This window comes from Mizuhopecten yessoensis, unplaced genomic scaffold (assembly GCF_002113885.1).
Source record: "Mizuhopecten yessoensis strain PY_sf001 unplaced genomic scaffold, ASM211388v2 scaffold357, whole genome shotgun sequence".
Classification (NCBI taxonomy): domain Eukaryota; kingdom Metazoa; phylum Mollusca; class Bivalvia; order Pectinida; family Pectinidae; genus Mizuhopecten; species Mizuhopecten yessoensis.
This window is the reverse complement of record NW_018403506.1, coordinates 341,165-363,084: the sequence shown is the minus strand read 5'-3', so window position 1 is coordinate 363,084 and position 21,920 is coordinate 341,165. Positions and strand designations below refer to the sequence as shown.

General features: G+C 35.2%; 1 protein-coding gene across 4 annotated transcripts in view; it reads right to left on the bottom strand.

Moving 5' to 3' along the window:
• Positions 1-4,765: 4,765 nt before the first annotated feature.
• LOC110446600 (RUN and FYVE domain-containing protein 2-like) overlaps positions 4,766-21,920 on the bottom strand; it is a 64,460-nt gene continuing 47,305 nt past the window's right edge. For 3 of the 4 annotated variants that reach the window (XM_021491823.1, XM_021491832.1, XM_021491840.1), the window contains 6 exons: positions 18,989-19,086; positions 13,284-13,370; positions 9,992-10,121; positions 8,654-8,748; positions 7,558-7,684; positions 4,766-6,585 (listed from right to left, as the gene is read on the bottom strand). In XM_021491823.1, the coding sequence (XP_021347498.1) occupies positions 6,442-6,585; positions 7,558-7,684; positions 8,654-8,748; positions 9,992-10,121; positions 13,284-13,370; positions 18,989-19,086 (681 nt within the window). In that variant the 3' untranslated portion in view covers positions 4,766-6,441. The remainder of the gene's footprint in view (positions 6,586-7,557; positions 7,685-8,653; positions 8,749-9,991; positions 10,122-13,283; positions 13,371-18,988; positions 19,087-21,920) is intronic. The other variant, XM_021491849.1, reaches the window with a different exon arrangement.

Here is a 21,920-nt window from a genome sequence, read left to right as displayed (position 1 = left end):
TCGGGTCCCTTATGTGTTTTTAACAAACAAAGCATCGTCGCCTATGCTGATGACTGCAAAGAGAACACACAGAATGCCAATCAAGTTCCGCCTGCTGTACATGTACATATTTAGATGTTTTGACCAATCTAACTGACCAGCGCTCGACCCCGGAAGATGACCATTAACGATACAAGTTAAACTCGGGCTCAGGATAGATGAAAGATATCACATTAGATTGCGACTAACAATGACTGATTGTCCCTTATGACCTTGTGGGCTGTAGCTGGTGTGAACTCTGATTATGGAAGCGTGTGTATGTGATCAGCATGGCAGGGGCTAGAGGGAGCACGTGCTCATTACAATCCAGAAGGCCATGAATACTAGCTTTCTTTGAAATTATCCGTTGTCGCAGCGGAATTGACCGATTTCTCGGTGATTGGAATTTGGACGGCCTTATGAATATTTATTTCGATACCCATCATATGAATATGTTCTGTTATTAGAAACGCAACACAAACAAACGGCATAAATTGCATAGCTAAAAATAAATAAATCACATTTGGTTTGCTTGAAATATTTCGTTTCATTTTACCAAAAAGTAGGACGAAAACAATTAACTGCAAGGAAAAGAATAAGCACAGCAAGAAACATCATGCAGTTTATTTCTGTGAGCAAATTAACGGCGCTTACCATATTTAAGAGGTAGCTGTGTGGTTGTAATGATACATGGAAAACGTGGCGCAGATGTACTTATACGGTATTATCTGCCATCAGGCTCCGGTTGTAAACTGTGTTCATGAAATGTCCCGCGGAGACCCCATCTAAATCATCTACCGAAAACCTGCAGTAAAACTAAACATTACGTAAGACTAGCACGTGTCAATCACAGTAGGCCGATTAGAAAGGTAACATTTCATGTTTGATGACTCTGGGAGGTACTTAAGAATGGCCAATTGATGCCAACAGGGGAACGTAAAATCCAATTTGTTTCCCAGCAGGTTAAAACAATTGTGTAGGAAATTTAAACCTAATTCATTTTTCCTCGACAAGTTACACAAGCGTCAACACAGCTGGCTATGTAACTGTTGTAACACCAAGCGAAAGGTCACGTACATAGAGTACACGGAAGGTGAAAGGTTAAAGGTGAAAGGTGAGAACGTTCATGCTTATTTGATAACACCTCAGGAAGGATAAGGTGCGCGTGTAACACCAAAAGAACGGTCAAGTATATAGAGTATCTCCTCATAAACGGCCATTATCTACATGTAGTTGACCGTAGTGGGGGATGACCATAGTTGACTGTAGTAGACCGTAGTTAGACGTAGTTCAACGTAGCTATAAGCGTTGTTTGAATTTCAAGAATTCCATGATTTGGCCGTGGTTAGCCCAACTGTTTTCAACATGTTCAAAATATCTCTACGGTGAGCTTGGATGCCACGACCCTACTGTGCCCGTAGTGTGAACGTAGCTGAGTCTAGTTGACAGTAATTGGCATTCGCATGAACTGCGGTCAACTACGTTCAACTTCGTGCGTGACATTATGATGTGACCGCGGCTTAAGGAGGAAAAAGAAACCCCCAGTTCTGAATGGGGAAACACATTAATCACTTCTTCTGGCATCATGCACCGGGGTAAGCATGCGTATTAGTTCGTTTCCCTGAACCTCTAAAGTGGAAAACAATTAACAATATCATGTCCATATAATGAAACTTAAAAACAGCAGGTTGGACGAAGCTATTCAATGTATATTTCACTGTGGCAGTGACACCCAAACCAGTGTTTTGACGCATTAGGTTCCCTGTCCCATTGCAGGTAGGAAACGTTACAGAATTCCACAGTATCTTTTATAGTGTAACCTCCAATAAGTTATGTATTGTATATTGTAGTAGTCGAACTTTGCCAAGGAACTACCGCTGATCGGTGAACTAGGACATAGCGACCGTATTGTAATCGGAGGTCCAGGATTCCAGTCTGGCCCTATTGCAATTATGCTCTCGGGCTGATGTTGACAACTAGTTTATTTCATGTGGTCGGGCAGGTGTCCTTATACCTTCCACATTCGATCGGGGAATCGAACCCCGGCAGTCTTCGTGACGGCGAGTCAGATATCCACTGCGCCACTCGACAAGCGATATGTATATCTGCTGAATTGAATGAAACAAATGTCCCAATGACGGAACTTATGTGGCACTAACAAACTATACTAATTATCGGTCGTAATTTGCTATTACTGGCGTGGAGTCAATACAATTTTGAAATGAATGGACGTCATACAATTGTTCTGACATGGGAATCCTCTCGTCTTTACCCTAGGAGAGTTTGGATATCTCTAGTCTAATGTGGAAAAGTACTTTCTAATACTCTGTGTTTTATAAACCAACGAACAGAAAACTTAAGATTTAAAAAATAACCATGAGATTTACAGGCCTTTTTAATACATCTTCTTGCTGCTAGTAACTTTTCGCAATTTGTAAATATATTAATATTGAATTACAGGCACGTTTTCATAAAAAGACCTCGTTGTAAAGTAGATTGCTATATTTCCTAAGTAACAAATGGAAAAGTTAAATGTATTACAATAAGTACTCGCTTTGTTTGGCCTTCACAATGTTACGTGATAAATTTAAGAATATTGCAATCAAGCATTTTTTAAATACATTTCATATCATTAGAAAAAAAGAAATTTCGTCTTTTGATACAATTGTACAAGATTTCATTCAAAAACATTTCTATAGTAAACATTTTTTTAAATGAAAGCGATATAGATTATTATTCATATATAAACAGAAAAAATGGCTAGTTTTCCCTTAAAATGTGTCCTTCGATACAAAAAATAAAATTCACAAGGACTCGGAACAAAATGATCAAAGGGAAATAATTCTCATTTCCATTGTCGAATTCATGATTTTATAAAAATGCGGTGTTATTTTTAAAGGAAGTTAAAACACCAATTTTTCTCAAATGTATTTTTAGTTATCATGTTTTATTATATGCTATTTATAAGGCTAAATGGGCGGTATACGGTATTTGAATTGTCAACATTTGCTATCAAAACGCCTGTAAACCTAACAAAACACATGCTCTTGACATTAAGAATAATTATTGGCAGGAGTAAATTAGCTGTTTTGTATAATTTCATTGTTTCGTCATTTCGCCCAGAAAAAAACGAGAATTAACAAACTCAATTCTCGTTATTTCGTCTTTTCGGCCCAGACAAGACAAAAACAAAAATTGACAAAAATTAGCCACCGTACAGGAGTAGGTGTTGACAGACACGTTTATAGTCGATAACGTCAGTTACACATTAATTAAATCAGCGCAGATAATTATATTAATGCAAAAAATTACTGGCACGCGCCGTAATTTATTAAACAGCAATGCTTACACAAATATTTATTGGAATAATTAAATGACAAAACGAATTTTCACCAGTCGTAATAAAACTTAATATAACCTTATATCACTATTGCTGTGGGACTAAACGTGATTGATAGTGTACATCACAAACCATTTCATGTTTATTTTAGTAATTTTTCTCTCTCACAAAATCCCAGTATTTCATAATGTGTCTCATTATGGACAAACCAAATACAGGAAGTAGGAAGTACTCAAAAACAATTCCTTCAGAGTTATAAATACGGTCACTTGTTATATCCAGTTTACCACCTAGATTACTTCACATATACTGTATATTACTAGATTCCATGCATACGTTTGCGAAGTTTTCAAACGTGGGACAGAGGTCATACTTACATTATTCGTCAAAGAACAAAATACGAAATATATAAATAGACCTGTCATGTAAAGTCACGATAACAATTATAAATGTTCTATTCCTGTCAAGAACACATTATTGTCTCGAACGCAATCAATTAATTTAGATGAGATTATATTCATGTTTGTTATCATCGGGACAATTTACAGCGAATTAGGCTTTATAGACTTTTAAAGTGATTTCCCCCCCCGATATTTTCTATGACATTTTGAATTGACCTAATGAATTGACTTAACAAAGACATTCAGGCAAGTCGTAATTTTTAGCGGGAATATTCGACTCGCAGATAAACGGCTGTGACTGATCTCATCCAAATAGTTGGTAAAAAAGCATCAATACACAAGTACTTGATAAAACGAAAAGTTTCAAATCGAGGAGACATCAACACAAACAAAGACATTGATAACCTCCAGAGTCGAATCCGGTGTGTTCCGGAAAAGTGTACTTTTTCCGACACCACATGTGGAATCTGTCCTGAACGCCAAGTTCAGTGTACGGATTTTCGTGGTGGTTGACTGTGAGTTTCTCTTTAGATATTTCTTTGTTTTTCTTGCTGCCATTTTGCGTTGACTATTGAGGATACTAGCCCCGTCTTAAGAATATTGAATCATTCAGAAAAAATCGACTCTGATAATTTTGATCGGTTGGATGTCTGATTCCAAGGTTCAAACTAGAAGGAGGTAAGCTAGTAGTAGAATGAAGCTGGAATATTCTTCACAACACTTCAAGCCAGTCTACCCTACGACATTCACTGACCCATTTTACGTTTTTGTATTGTTTTCCATTTTATTTTCCATCATGACATAATTATATTTCTTGTTTTTCGGCATGATTTTGGTCTATTGGGTGTTCAAGCGACTACATATTATATTTAAGTAACATTTGTTTTGTGTATAATGTTACCTGTATTTCATAATAAGAACATGAACGACTTTCTTCTCATAATATATACTAATACTACAACTATTATTTGATGAGGATAAGAAAAACTTAAGACACAAAATCATGATATAATTTATTCATAGAAGCACTTTCAATGACTTCAACGACTCAATAACAATCACTTTCAAATTTTATTATGTGAACATAGCTATGCAATACATATCATTCATCATGGATATTTAATTGTTGCTCTGTTAAAATAGTATATTAGTATATTTAAATATCTAAGCCTCATATATACATGTTGGAACACCTTTACACACATACTGGTTATAAAGAGCCGTTTTTAAGCATTTCATGAATATTATCACTTCAATGGTATACAATTTACATAATCTCATCATGCCTTCTCATTAAAATCACACCATACACATTCATAATATCGTACTAATTCTTTTTAGGCAAAATCATTCGCACCGTTTTTTTTTAGTTCAACAAACTCACATCCCAATCAACCCTTCCGGCCAACCGAAATAATATTTCAACCATGCCCGTTTCTGATACGCGCACAACAAGAAATAGTGCGCGGATTTAGCTTACAGCAATAATTGAAACGCGTAACTCCGACTACCATCGAAGTCACTAGTATCTGACATGTACATGAGTACGGACGAGTCTCAAAATTGAAATAAACCAGAGTATAGTTTGATACATCTGTGGCACACTAACGAACACACATGTCCAGCAGCAGGTTCTGTAAGAATGTGATGACAAATTTCATTTTAGATGACAGAAACGGACAACAATTTCACCCGATACGTCTTGGCAAGAGGTTCTAGTAGTATGCGCAATAGTTCTGTTGACCAATATCAAGCATTAACGCGCAGGAACATGCTTGTGACTAGAGCGCATCGTTGGCAACACAATGATATGCCATTAGCTATCAATTTAACTTTCTATGAAAGCGCATAATACACAAATAAAACATGTATAAGTAAATGACACCAGTGTCATATAGAAATGATACCAGCTATTATGGAGGCATTATAGTGGCCCTGTACGCGGGTTCAATGCTTCTCTATATCTTTTTCAGAAGAAATGCCACAGATTTTAATTTGGTTATGCTATATGTGTCTACTGAGATATATACGGCAACTTCACAAACAAATTTTGATCATTTCTTATAATTTCATTTGCAAGGCAAACAACCTTTTATTCCTTTTGGACAAATTAAAAATGTGCGTAATTCTTTTTATATAATCAATTTTTGACCGATCACAAATGAGCATTTCATTTAACGCGCTAGTCAGTGATTCACAATGATGTCAACCAAAACTACAATGTTTGTAATAGGCAAAATAATAACAATCATCCTAAGAGGACATTAGGTCACTGCTTATTACAGCAAAATGGAGTTGGTTAACACATATTTGGGTCAAAATAAGTGTTTCATTTGTTAGCAATATGTTTGGTATTACTGAGTATGTAAATGTAGCGTCCTCTTGGGTTAATAAATGAAATCCTCGAGTCACTGAATATTAAACTTTCAACCGAATAAGCATTTGGCCATTTATGTGTATCATGGACAACTCCTATATTAGGCTGTTCATATCTGTAGATGTATATCTGTAGATGTGATGATTGAAACATTTATCTCAACATTAACGAAAAGAATATATATTGCAACCTGTTCCTTCCTCTTGCGTTTTCATGCATGAAAATGTATTATCTCAGCCATGTTATGAGTTGCCTCCCTTCTTCCCCTTTGACAAATGTGTGTGATAGAGTAGTCTCCCCTAGGCTTAGTTTCCAGCTGATGAGTATCGTTGCAGTAGCAAAGTTTGACAAGAATCACAGACACGCACAGGCTTAGCTGATGAAGGTAACGGCATCTTATTGTCTGAACATTCATTACAGAAAATCTCACCACAGTTCCGACAATGATGCTGCAATTAAAATATTTAGATTAAATCAAAAGAAAAACACACAAAAAGGTAAACAAATTCCAAAAAATAGAATATTTCTTGGTCGGATGAAGTAGAGCTATGATTTTTAATTATGATGATATTCTTGATTTCTTTTTAAGTAGAAATTCATCAAAATCTATTTCAACTTTAATCAACTTTAACATTTATATCGGATCAGTTGAATAAAATGGAAATGCAAAACTTTAAAGGTATCATTTACATGTATCTCAGATAAAGTGGAAATATGAGTAAAATACGACCAACTAAAATATCTAATGAACAATCCCTGATATCCCCTAAAATCGGTCCTGAAAGAAATAAACATAGGACTTGTGCTAATGCCTACCGTTTAGATATCCCGCTAGTATTAACATTCTGTATTAAAACAATACTAATTCCAATTATTTTCCATGAAAATATTCCTCCTAACTTTAACAGTTAATATCAACAAACCTCCCTTCCAGCTTAAACTGTAAATTACAACGAAACGACTTCCTAGTTTTATCAGTAAATAACAGAAAACCTTCCCACTAGATTAAACAGTTAATAACAAAAAAACCTTTCTTTTAGCTTTAACAGCCATTAACAGATATTTACATTTGCTATGCATCCTTTCATCGCAATGCATTGCGAAGGCAAATGTGTTATGAGACTATAACAACATCTGCTATTGTGACGTCATCAATCTCTATTGTGACGTCATCAATTTCAATGTTCTCAACACTGAATTTGCTGTTAAAAACTGTTCGAAATAACTAAATAAAGCATAGCTACTCTATCAAAACGTAAATATATGTAATGAATATTTTAGCAAATATTTGTATGGTCCTATAACACCGGTTTTTTTAAAGTTTGTCAGCAATAGTAATGTGTGTTATAGGACCATAACAACATTTGCTTAAACATTCATTGCATGAGCATTCTTCTAAGTTACACCAGTAATTAACAAACCTTTCTCCTAGCTAAAGAAAACTCTTTATCACAGCTACTACACTGTAAAGCATCCTTGTCGCTCATCCATGCAGCTTCTTTAGTCACTTGGCTTGCTTCTCGCATGTCCTCAACCTTCAGCTTTGATCTAAAATAGATTAAATGTATTATATTTAAAATTTTCTTAAAGACGCAAAAAAATCATACAGAGTCAGACGGTCGACTGTAAATTAATTGAAGATGTCTTTTTGTAAATAAATTAAAGATGTATAAATACAGACTTTAAAAAGAAAAGTGACATATAACAGATGAAAAAGGAACAGAACGATTTCCCATGTTCAGGTGTGGTGCTACTCTGCCGGTCGGCGAATATTGAAATAAAGACAACTGTGTATCCCTTTTAAATAGTCAAAAGAAACAATGGTCATTGCAGAAAAAACAAAATGTTTATATATTTTTTTATTAGGACTTCACTTCATATTTCAAATTCAACTGCTGATCTTGGGACAAAAAGTGATATTTCATCTAGTCATCCATTGACGTCGATACAACGAAGTCAACGTTGTGACGTTAGCGACAAAATATTGATAATTCTATACCAGTCACTTAAAATCTTCAAAGTGACAGAGCAATGGCAACCGACAATACTGGACGTGTTTCACATCGCAATAATTGCATTTAAACGTTACGAAAAAATGTATGTCATTGACACATCTATTAACCAAATCATTCTAGCATAAGCAAAAGATGGGAACGCAACGATTATGCAAATGACATTTTAAACTTTTTTTCCAACGCTACTAAACGGTAAATTTGTTAATGTCGTCACACCTAGAACTATGATAACATTATCATTTCCCCTTATGGTGTTGTTGATGTTAGTAATATCAAATGTATTTACCTTGCCTTTTCAAAACGATTCATCAGTTTGGAAATATGCGATATCAAAGTTTTACTTTCTACACAAACAATATACGTATTCAACGTGTCGCTTCGTTTCAAGACCGACTGGTCGCTTTGCCAAGCTATGACTGTGTGACTTTGATGTTTACCTTGTCGATATCTTATGTCTACATGTATTCATAAGATTGAATTATATATACATTGATATGCTTACTCGCTTAGATGGGAGCCGAGTTCTGCTAGGGTCCTTTCCTGTTCCTCACACGTCTGTTGAAGGCCCATGTGCATTTTTTGTAATGATTTATATTCCTGAAAACAACCAAGATGTAAATATATAGATTGTAGAAAAAAATAGATATATGTATCATGTATTATTGATCTCCATTTGGATCTCGACTGTAGTGTGAAGAGTTATGTTCATCAGATTCTGCTGGTTTCAATGGAAATAAATGAAAAGCTGGAAAGTCATGTAAAATTGCTCCACCAAGCGTTTACCCCCGGTTACTGCTATAAATGTGATGGGTATAGTAAAGATATTGAATCTGGAAGGTTTCAATGTTTATACAAGTATGAACGGGGAAACATTTACTTGCACACCACATGAGCGGCCGTAGCTTGGTCAAAAAATGGGGAACTAAAAACCTCAACAAACATAACTATTATTAACAGCTGCTTTTTGGGTCACATGTGCTACTAATAACCAATCACAGTATGTGTAACAAAGGGCAAAATCTTAGATGGAATAATGTACCGATAATCACTTAAACAAGAGGCCCAAGGGCCTTAGCGGTCACCTGAGTTATATTATAGGTACTGGTAGCTTTATTTTATTGTTTAGATGTGATGTGGAAATCAGCATGTAAACTAAGTGAAATACAATACTTGTCATGTCATCAAAGGATAAGAATTTGAAAATATTGGTAAATGTTCCCTTTCGGGGCCCCGCCCTAGCCCCTGGGGATGGGACAGGAATCCCAATTTTACAATGTAATACCCTCATTCTTCAAAGATGATTTGACTAAGTTTGAGTAATTTTCTGCTGAAAATGGATAAAATATTCTCAAAAGTGTTATTTCCCTTTATAAACTATAGTAAACTTTACCCCCTCCCCAAGAGAGAACGGATAGCTCGGGGGTCCTGAAATTTACAATTTGAGTAAAGCCCCTGATGATCTTCCTTTCCATACAGAGAAAATGACTGTAGTACCTCTGAGTCTGGAAAAGAATTTTTTGAAATATTGGTTAATTTTCCCTTTGGGGCCCGCCCTGGCCCCGGGGGTTGGGGTAGGAATCCTGACTAAGTTTGAACAAAATCCACTCACTGGTTCTTAAAAAGAAGTTGAGATGTAAAAAAATTACGGACGACGGACGACGACGGACGGACAGTTGATATTCAGTTTAGATCAATGCCAATTGAACACTGTCAAATTCAACAAGAAGCACATGCGTGTTTATGAATTTCTAATGCACCGTTGGCATTTAAACGATGCAAACTGACTTTGACAAAGATGGAGAACAGTTAATCGCGCAAATACAACTGACAGAGAGTCTACCTTTTCCACCTCCTTGACTTGGGTATATTCAGCCTGTAGCTGGGCAGCCGTTTCCTTCTCCTGTTCCAGGGTTTTCTGAAGCGTTCCTCGCCATTCCCGTTCTATTCTAAGGTCTGTCTCTAACGCCGTTCTGGTGACAAAATATAACATATACGATATCAATCAAGGCAACCCGATACCAACCAGGTTTGGACTTTCTGTAATCATTCATGCTGCTGTTAGTCTCCAGACAAAACAATATGCACGCATGGAGAGACGGACGGATGGATATTGCGCATGATTGCTGTATTCCCATTAATAAACAACGAAAGAAGCTAGACAACGTAATTGAAATCTTAAACTGTAGTCAAATGAACTTACAAAAGCAAAGGAAAAAACAAACATAAACAACAATAAAAAAAATACGGTTTTTTAAATTCCTAATAGGTGACAAATGCAAATCGTTTCATAAATTTCTTAATTACACTTCTTCAAATCGATCGGTTTTTTTCCCCCATTACAACAGCAGTGTGTACATGCATATGATGAATAATATAATAACAATTGATAATTAATCGTCAATTCTTGAAAAGAAAAAAAGTATAAGGAGGGGGGCGAGGAACTGAACAAAAGACACTTGTCTTTTGGACTTAAGAAAGACCTAATAGTAGCCAATATGTGTATATTTTAACAATGAAATGGCTAATTTCTAAATTGCCTCAGATCAAATCAGATTGCAAATATATCGTCGATATGTACTGAAAATTGATATTTCTGTCTCAGAACAAAGAAGCTTGGTAGCTAATATTGTTTCATGATTATTCATGGTTGATTGAAAACACCTAGCAGAGATGTTCATATGATGGACAGGCTTACACTAAGAATGTGCAATAATAACCATGGATACTAAAACTACCAACTTTAAAATACCGAAGGATGCGAGGAGAAATTATTGATGTATTTAAGATTTATAACAAAATATTTGATGAGAGAGGCAGCAATGGACTCTTTGTACACGATAATTTATAAAGAACTCGAGGTCATTCACAAAACTTAAGGACGAACCATCGTAATTTACATCTCAGAAAATTCAGTTTCAACTTCAGGAAAATAAAAATATATAGAACGATTTCCCACAGAGATTTATAGACAGAACAACAATTAAAGAATTCGAGGTCAGTTTAAATGAACACTGGAAAATTAAAGACATGAAATATGACCATTTGGCAAATTTAAAAGTGTTTTACATGTACTTTAAAATTGATATGGATATAGCGCTAGATATTTTCCTGCGTCCATCTTTTATCCTTTTTAATCCTATTAAATTAAATGAGCAATTGTCATACGTGACGTCATTAAATTGCTATTTTGTTCAGTAGCAGAATATCTTCGGACACCCTGAATACAGTAATGGTTGGACGATACACGGCATGTAACATCCACTAGATGTGTTTTAAATAGTGGGCTATACGCATGACTTAAGCTTGCGACTGTAAGACAATGAAGCTATTCTCAGACAAACTCTGTATCAACAATGAACACAGGGTCATAACCCTGTTTGCAATAGAACACCAGACCCGATTTCTGCCAATACAAGGCACTTCGGCTTATTAAGTTACATTGGAAGCCTCGGGTGTAGAATTGTGTTATCTAAGCTCTCGTTAAAACAAATGGTAGCTTTATTATATTTTAATCACCAAGCATGCCTTATCTCGTTTTCATCACCTTGAATAAATGTCACGTTATTACATTTTAGATTATATACTCACTTTTCCCTTATGCGATTTTGGAACATTTCTTTTTTCTTTCTTTTCAGATTGGATTGAAAAACGTTAAATGTATTTACGCCTGCATACACAAAACGCGATTTCTATCGGCCTGTCTGTACTTAATGCCTTTCTTGGTAAAGAAATTAATCTTTTGTTCGCCTTCAACGCCTTTCTCGTAATGAATATAAATTTTCATTATATATCTGTTCTCAGGTGCAACATCATCGTGGTTTTGCTGATTTTCTGAAATCCAATCATTTAAGAAAAAAAGTTCCCAGTCAAACTTCACGAAATACTTTCAACTCTGATATAATTCAAACAAGCAAATTCGTGAAATTTATATCCCCCGCTTGCAGGACGCATTGTAGGTAAATATTATTGAGGTTAGGTTTAAACATGTGAGTATCGTGTTGTTGAGACATAATGTACAGCTTGAAACTCGAAGAAAATAAAAGCCTTATACATAATTTAGACTTTTTGTTGAACATGTAGGTATTACGGTGTAAATTAATCGTTAAATCCATCAGAATTTACTAACCTCATTAATTATCGATAAATATGCACAAATGACATCGGTTAGCGGATGTGCATACGGAATTTGGTTGAAATATCTGCACAATATCTACAGCAATTGTCACGCGAAAACCAAAGAGTGTCCGAGATGGGTGGAAAGACAGAGGAACACAAACATTGTTATGAAGTTTGAAGGAATTTGGCTTATGTTTGCTAGAGTTATTTAGTGGAAACTGCAGATAATGACGTTTTTCGTTAATCAAGGGGCCATAACTCCGCCAAATGAAATTCGATTTTAGTGGTCGTCGAACCTGGCCGAGCCCTTCATGCATTGAACCCTGTTACTCAGTTTGAAGACAATCGGATAATATTTGCAAGAGTTAATGAACAGAAAAGGCAGATAATGACGTTTTTCGTTATTCAATGGGCCATAGCTCCGCCAAATAAAGTCCGAACTCATCGAACTCTTAAGACATTCAATCCTGTTACCAAGTTTGAAGAAAATCGGCTAACATTTGTTGCAGTTATTGCACGGAAAAGAAGCGTGACAGACGGACAGACAGACAGACTGACAGATGGACAAACCCAAATTAATATTTCTAAATGAACACAAAACTACCCATGGCCATAAAGCTTCCCGCAACGTTGTCAACAGGGGCAGATAAAGGCGTGTCCGACTGTGGAGAGCAACACAACAAAAATAATAAATAACATTTCGATCAACACTTCTTTATTTAATATATATATATATAAAAAAAAGAAAAACCTAAAAAGAGAGAAGAATTTTGGGATTTTGATGATGTCATAGCATATTGTAATGCCATATTCACATCACATACAACCGTTTTGCAAAGTTGCTATTGTATGTATTGTTGTTTTGTACTGTAGGCATGGCACATTTGTTTTCACAGAAAAAAATCAACTAATGGGATTTGGGGATTTGCGTATTTGATGTAAAAGCAAAGAAAAATAATTCAATGTTTTAATTTTAATCATGCAAAAATATTTTGACCATAATGGTCCTATCTTACCGTTTACAGTCTTTATCAGCTATAACCTGACCCAGTTTTCGGGCTGTTTCCTCGGCAGCCATTTTGTCAGAATCTGCTTGTTTAAGTCTGTGGTAACCATGACAACAGAAGCCGCAACACATAAAACATGCAAAAGAAAAGAAAACAAACACAAATGAGGGAGGAGAAACAAAAGCAATATATGATAAAATGGTTGTTATTAACTAACTTTTATATATCTTTTGTATATTGTTGCTCGATGTAAAACCTGAAAACAACTCAAGCACTTACTATGCAAATATGGAGGCAAGGCTTAAGGTTTGGCTAACGATCTCAAACGGGCGCACTCAGTAACCTCTACTATTTTAACTTCACAATCAAACGACGGCGTTTCATTTTGACGTCACAATTGAAAACGCGTCAATACGTCGTTTGACAGACTGTGGCTATCTTGCCGTCGGCAAGAGACACCGCTTCAAGAACACAGGAATTGTTGAACAAGCTTGCCCTAAAGGTCTTGCATGGATATTTATATCTGAGGTATACTTATGTTATACATTCATCAGATCTTTCCTAATATGGCCGTAGTATACGTTATCTAGAATTTTTGCTATATTTACGTTGCATTTGCCTCGTCTGTGTACTGTTTTACTAAAAGTTCAATTAAGAGGTAGGAGAAAAAGAGTCCATCATTATGTAGGTATGTGTGATATGGATAATCTACCGAACTGCGCAGAATTTGGTGTCAGAAGGTCGTCAAAGCCTCGGTTATGACCAACTTTCTACACCCTTGGGTATAATATCCATATACAACATACCTACATATGATAGACTATTTATTGTATCTCATATGCCTCTACTAGACATGGCATCCAACTAAAAATACTATACTATGGGATTTTCTTATGATTATATACTGAACGACTTTCAAATTACAACATTAGATAACGGGGGTATTCTTGTTAAAACGCAAAAGCTTTTCTTATATACATGTAACATGCTTTAGGGTTGAAACATATCCGCATATCCAACTGCTTCAAAATTAAGATTTCGTCGTCAATGGCCGTTCCAGGTTTCTTGCAAATCAACATAAATAATCTGCTAATTCTTTTCATATCTGTGTTGTTACTGACGTTTAAATTGAACAAACATATAGACTCCAAGAAGGAAGTGACGTACCAAACCAAAAAAGCCAACGACACGTACGCTTAACGACACTTCAAAATGACTTCCAAATTCGACCGTCACATATATTGGAACGTTTTAAAACAATGATGAGAAGGCCTGCATATAAACCGTAACTAGTAGCATTTCATCAATAATAGTGAAAACCAAAACGTTAAAGTTGCAAAAGTACGGGGAAAAGCACGGCAGGGATCTATGTTTAGCTTTATTTTTAGATATCCTGTATTAAGAAAATGTTTTAAAAACCGTAAAGGAGCGTTCGACATAGGTAGCCCTTTGGGACTTTGTATATCAAACTGTAGTGGATTTTAATCGTAAAACAAAAAGGAAATTCATTCCGATGTTGAGAATTTTACTTTTATTGTTTGACGACTTGCATATTATGCAACCATGAGACATGACTACTTTTGAATCGTCTAGTTATCCAGATTACCGTATAAGAGCTGCAAAGGTCAACCAATAAATCCATCGGGCTCAAGTGGGACTATGAAGGGTAGGATCAAGACCTGTTGTTTCACCTTCATCAGATATTTAACATGAAAGTCGACACAATGGAATTGCTAAAGAAAGTCATCTTGAAGCACAAGGAAACGTTTTATTTTGCACTTTCTCAACGGTTGCTCTCATTTTGTATCTTGAGGTTTTCAAGATTCTGTACCCCAAATACTATTTTTTTTATAACGGGCAGTCCTTGACAAATTTGGGTATGAACACCTGTTTATGGGTAAAAAAACTGTTATTTTGGGGTTTGAGGGAACACTGTAAAATTCATATGTTCTGCGAACGTTTCAACTATTTTTTTTATCGAAAATTCGTTCTCGATTGTGACAATCGATGAACTAATATTTTCAAGAATGTAAAATGCCAAATAAAACTCACATAACTATTTATAAGTGTTGCTACTTAAAAGCCACTAAGGTTATATTCGTAATTTTTCCCAGTATGAAAGGAATTTCCCTATGACCATTAAAATAATAGTCAATAAAACTAACGATAAGATATCTCATCGTCTAAAAAATTAAATATCAACGACACATCGAGATTGTCATAATACAAACAAAACAGAACGAAACAAGACAGCGAACTATGTTTACATTATGTCTCAGTAGTTCCAACATCATCAGACAACTCCGTGAACAGAAAGATTTTACATAATGCGTATAACAATTTTCTACGCAACGTACGCAAAGTAAAAAATGTGAAGCATATGTTTTCAGATTGAAATAAAGGATCTAGTTGATATATATATATATGTGTGTATATACAATAAAAACATGTATATCTATAAAACCACAACAGTGAAATTAGGAATACAAAACAAAAGCACATCTACAAAATAATGCTTATATAAACATATTTATGTTTAACTGATCACATATCAGCTACCGCCAAACCCCAGGACCCCTCACACACATCAAGGGGACATTTTCTGATGGTACACTTTAACTGATCATGAACGATATGCCGGTTGTTGAAACGTTTTCAGTTGGGAACTTATAATGGGCTTAGAGGGAGCCGCAAACTTTGTTTTGAAACTGTTTTTGTAATTATATTAAGAATGGTTTCATCTTTAATTCATATAATTGAACATTACTTAACTAAAAGGAATATTGTTGATCTTTGAAATGTTTTATTCCAAAGGGACGTAGCACATGTATCACCCATCAGTTTCTTATACTATTTGAACAGTATGTATAAGAGATTAAAATACGTTCTCTTACTGAATACCATGGTGGGCATCTCGGATTTCTGACTGACCAAAATAATTCAAATATTAAACAACACTATGGACAATGAAAGGAACATTTATACAAAATCTTATTCTAAACCGATCTGGTAGAATTGAGAATTTTCAAAACATGTCTGCATTGTATAGAGCTGGACAGATATATTGCATCTGGCATCTACGGCAGCTGCTGCATGACAGAAACATCTAGATAAAGCCAGGATTTTACCATTGACGGTGAGAATAACTGTAGAAAATGTCTACCAGTCATATAAAATTATTGCTTTTTTATGCATTCTTTCATCCGCACTAGAATGGTCGGTCTTTCATTGCTATACTCCTATTTCCCCCATGTGACACTGCCCCTCTGCCTGCAGAACAAATTTGGTTATAATGTTGTCAGACATTCACGAGAAGCATGCTTTGATAGGGGCAACAGTACCGTCATAACCTGACATTTCCTGAAGGGTCTGCAGACCTTAAAACGTTTTAAAATGTGCATTTTCCCCCCACAATCAATAATATTTCATTTTTATGAAAATCTGTCGTAAGTTACAGGATTACTTTATATATCCATACACTGACGACATAAACATAAAAACTATCAAGATTATTAAATATATTTATTTCAATTATATCCACAAAATGTTCAGTGTGGTTATTTCAGAATAGTTTTCTAACCACGTTTGCTCGAAACTAAGGAAATTTTGTACGGAAAAGGCAAACATGGCCCGTAGAAAACCGGCTGGATATTGGGACATGAACTGTATCATAAACATTTTACTTCAAAGCATTTTAATTGCTAAACAATTCTATTTAAAATAATCATATCCCGATAAGTTAGTGACATCAAGCGTATTTGTTCAACACTCGCATAGCTATGACAAGTACCAAGATACTCGTATAAGATACAAGAAGCACTAGGTTTACCAATCAAATAACACTATACTACAGCGTTCCACGTGAAAGCCATGTCATGATTACTTAAAGGAAATAGTAACATACAGTATGTACTAAAACACGACTGCAGCCAAAATTTGAACAAATAAAAAAAAAAAAAATGAAAACTAGAACACGCTTGCCGTAAGTCGGGCCCCTAACGCCCATAAAACGTTTCTGAACAATGGTAATCAGGGTGTTATGTTGAATTCGTGAGAAAGACCAAGGACAAACAAGGCCTAGTGGGCGAGTGTTTAGTACCGGTACAGACGGTTCCTCTTGGCGAGATAATTAGCATACAGTGTGCTTACTTGATTTGGTAAAGCACCTGCTAACGATATAAAAGAGTTTCGAAGGTAGACCCGCCTGAATACCAGAGATATAATCAAACATAATCTATTATGAGCTAACGGCACAATACGAACACATCAGCCGAATACATTTATGTCTATCTTTTCTTTAATAATTGTTTTGATGAATGATATATTATTTACAACATGTACAGTTATCAATACATAGTTTCTCTATACAATTTGCAAGTAAAGGTACATTCGTACAATTATAATGAGTAATATTCTGGAAATAAACAAACAAAAGGTTAGTAATCAATAATGAGCATCTCTATAGGTGATTTTATTTGCTGTAAGAAACAAATTACCAACAAAAATTAAATTCAAAATCATCTCATAACATACAATGACCTTGTTTACAGTTGGTAAGCTATCAACAATTAAATCATTTCTAAAGTTTATCGGAAGCGCATGTTTGTCAAATACTTTAAGCGGTAGCAATATAACATCCTCGAGAGCACAGGGGTTAAAAGAGCGTTAGTGAGCGTAACCCCTGGAATTTTGAGGTAATATAACACGTTTTATTGATGTGGATTATGAAATGAAACATGAAATAGACATTTTATATAGTGTAAATCGTGTATGCAAATGGCCAATGTTTTCATACAAAATTTCAGTATACCCCTATTTGCTCAATTTGACAAAACCAATACGTGGCATATTATTTAGAAATATTATACGAATGTTATTACTGCAATTTTATTACAACGCTGCATTTCAGTTAAGTGTAAGTGATATCACTTCTTCAGATTGATTGTTGTGTACCAATAAAAAACAAGGTCACCCAATCTAAATGAAATAATTCAGATATTAAGTTTTGTTGATTTACTTTCTTTAAGTACTCATTATTAAAACTAGCACATCAAAATAAATTGTGTGAAGGGGTTAACCTTTGATTGTACGCAGTTTGTTTATGTTTTAATCTACGCAGTATAAGCAAACTGATGGTCCTTAACAGGTCTCTAATTAAACCTAAATTGCTGGAAAATGTATCCTATTTGTCTATAGTACATATGGGATTGACAACCTAATCAATATTCCATATTTGCAATTCTGGCGCTTTGCAAGTGAGTCACCAACTGCTAGTAGTACATATAAGTAAAATTAAAAGTTTAACCAAACTCTTCAAACTGTTACATTAAACCTTTTACAATATTGGTGTCTTAAATCATAAAACGGACAATTTCGAGTTTTGACACAAATCTTTGCAAGGTGTGGATATTTCGTTAAGGAAATGGTGCTGCAAGTTACATTTTACAGGGCGTCACTATACTGCATGGTTAAAATTCGTGTTTGCATGTATTAACGCGAAATAAGCGGAATTCTGCACACTGCAAAAGCGATAAACCATTAAATTTATAAACCCATTACTATTGGGAATATTCAAAGTTACAATTAACAATTCATTAAAAAAGACCATTCTACATATGTTAAATAAACTAAAACAAAATATTATTTTTTATAGCGGAAAGAACCGGTGAAGATATACTGCGAGCTACGGTGAAAAGGGTTATTGAGCCACCCACCTCTTCTCCATGTCTTTAAGTGTTGTGACAAGTTGCGTAGTTTTGTCTTCTAGTTTCATCACCAACTCCGTTTTGTGTTTTAGACTTTGGTCACAGGACTGTGGAAGATAAACACAGACGAAGCGAATGAATATACATAATATGTAACGACCATAAAATAACAAAACATATCATTTTTGTTTACAACATATATGTACCAACATTTTCATTCCTAACAAAACTATCACCAATCTACACCCCTGTCTATTCAGTAAAATAATAATTATTATTTGAGAAAATTATAATTACATCAGTAAAAGCCTTGCAAAATAGTGCCTCAAAAAACAGGAGACAATGACAAGTTCTAATTTAAATTCATCGATGTAAAACTGCAGTGGTGGCGTATTTGTGACTTTCAGATAAATGGCAGCTTTGTCTTCGTTGTACAAATTCCTCTGACATTCATCATAATATAATAAGACAACAGTAAAGCATAGCTCTGACATTGTGTCAGAACACAAGGACAAATTCAGCACTCAAAGAAGACTGGAAAATTAAACGAAGGATATATCAAAAATATCAAGGGAATTAATCTGCAACAGAAGGAAACCACTCTCTTGCCATAAAGACTTCAAAGTTAGAAAGGGTATTGCAGAATAATGTTATATTGTATGCGCTTTCTTTGTCAGTGACACTAGAAAATACTTAGATTTATGTTTGCCATTTACCACACAGCTGATACATTCTGTAAATTTTGATTCGGGAAAAATTAAACAAATTCCAAAGACAAGGTATTCAGATTGATATGTCACGCCTGTGCTCCTCTTTGACCATCAATGCACATGTCAAGTGTGGTAGGTCTAGCACTTATAGTTTCTGAGAAACTAACTTAAACGCAAAAACTTAATGTTGATAGAGATGCTAACAAAATCAATGCACTATGAAAGGTAGGCCACATCCAGGATTTGATGCATGGCTTGAGATGGACTACATAAGATGCAACTATATGGTCCAAGTTTGGTTGATGTAGCATTTATACTTTCATTGAAACTAAGTTAAACGCAAAACCTTAATGTTGACGCCGCCGCCAGAAAAGCAACACCTTTGTCTCGCTTCCGCTACTTCGTGGCGGCGAGACAAAAACGATATAATATGATGAAAATTGTGTTTTAAGTCAGTATCGCTCAACTCAGTATGTAGTTATAGTTTATATATAAATGCATATATGTACATTCCATCGTGCAATTGTTCCATTATACGAATATAAATCCAGCATTTCTCTAAACGCCAAACCAAAAACTATTTTTTATATTTATCTTACTTTACACATTCGTGAAATACTCTATGTCGCAACAACTACTAACCTCGGGATATTCATAAGGGATTATACTTCCCGTCATGGTACATCGAATTTCCGATGCGCACAGACTAATGGTGATGAAACGGGATAAAATGGTAAGTTCTCATTAAATATCCCGCTACAAAGTAATTATTTTTTCTGGTAAACATCAATTAAGATTTTTAATTTGACTTTTAGATTAATGAACCAAATGCCTTCCTTCCTGGGATAGTTCACAAGGGATCTGTATCGCAATAATTGCTATTTTGTTTTCGGTTTGATATTTAATTTCTACGATTCCACATATACGTATTGGCCCCAGGACGATTGCTAATTCTGTAAGTAGATCAATATGCTTGATTAGAATATCTCAAACCTTAAATCCAGCGATAGAAGTCGTCCTGAAATTATTACAGTTTATATAAAATAATCCAGAAGTAGTCTTTTGAATCATATATATTGCATTTATTATTCCAGGATTCCTCTATTTGTCTGTAAGTCAACATCCTCGATAGTCCAGGGGTTAAGCTCACGCTCGCTCTCTGCACCCATGTAAGAGTAAAAGTGAGTATCGAGGATGGTAAAGTCAATGGCCTGTGCATATCATACAACATTATATTTCATATTGCAGCGTTTTCGATCGTTTGCGTCCTCAATATTTCCGGGGTTATGCTCACAAACGTTGTTTGTACCCCTGGCAAATGTCATAACAAACGCGAAGGCGCGCGGTTAGCAATTTGAATGGTTCCAGGTACAAAAACCTGACGAATCGCTAGACTGATGCCTGCCTTTGAAAAATAGTGAGGAACATCACCCGACTTCAAACCTAGTTCATTTTACCGTTTTGCTGCCGCGCATTTCTTTTGATGTACATCGCAAGATACAATTAGTCTATGTTGTATCATCCACAAAGCGTCCCACCCAGGGCCTTTGGTTTTGTCATGACATATTCCAAGGGTGCAGAGAACGTATGAAAGCGTAACCTCTTGAATTTCGTGGATGGTTTTTGTTATCCATTGTCTTACGCAAATTGGAGCGGTTTCCGCTCGTTACAGGAGGTATTCACACCGAATTTAACACGTTAAAGATAAAATGACAATGTTTTAGACCAGTTACTCACATATTTTTTTTTTCATTTTTTTAACCATTTTAACTTAATTTACATAAAACACCAATGCAAAAAAAACCACCTTGTTTTTAATATAATACATGCGAAAGAATGCATTTTGAAATGATCCATGCTGATGCTTTTGTATACAGTGTATACCATTTCCTTGTTGTTGATTAATTTATATATATTCTGCAACAATTATAAAACAACGTCTATCAAGAACAAGAGGCCCAAGGGCCTTAGCGGTCACCTGAGTTATATCATAGATACTGGTAGCTTTATTTTATTGTTTAGATGTGATGTGGAAATCAGCATGTAAACTAAGTGAAATACAATACTTGTCATGTCATCAATGGATAAGAATTTGAAAATATTGGTAAATGTTCCCTTTGGGGCCCCGCCCTAGCCCCTGGGGATGGGGCAGGAATCCTAATTTTACAAAGTAAAACTCTCATTTACCCAAGATGATTCTGACTAAGTTTGAGCAATTTTCTGCTGAAAAT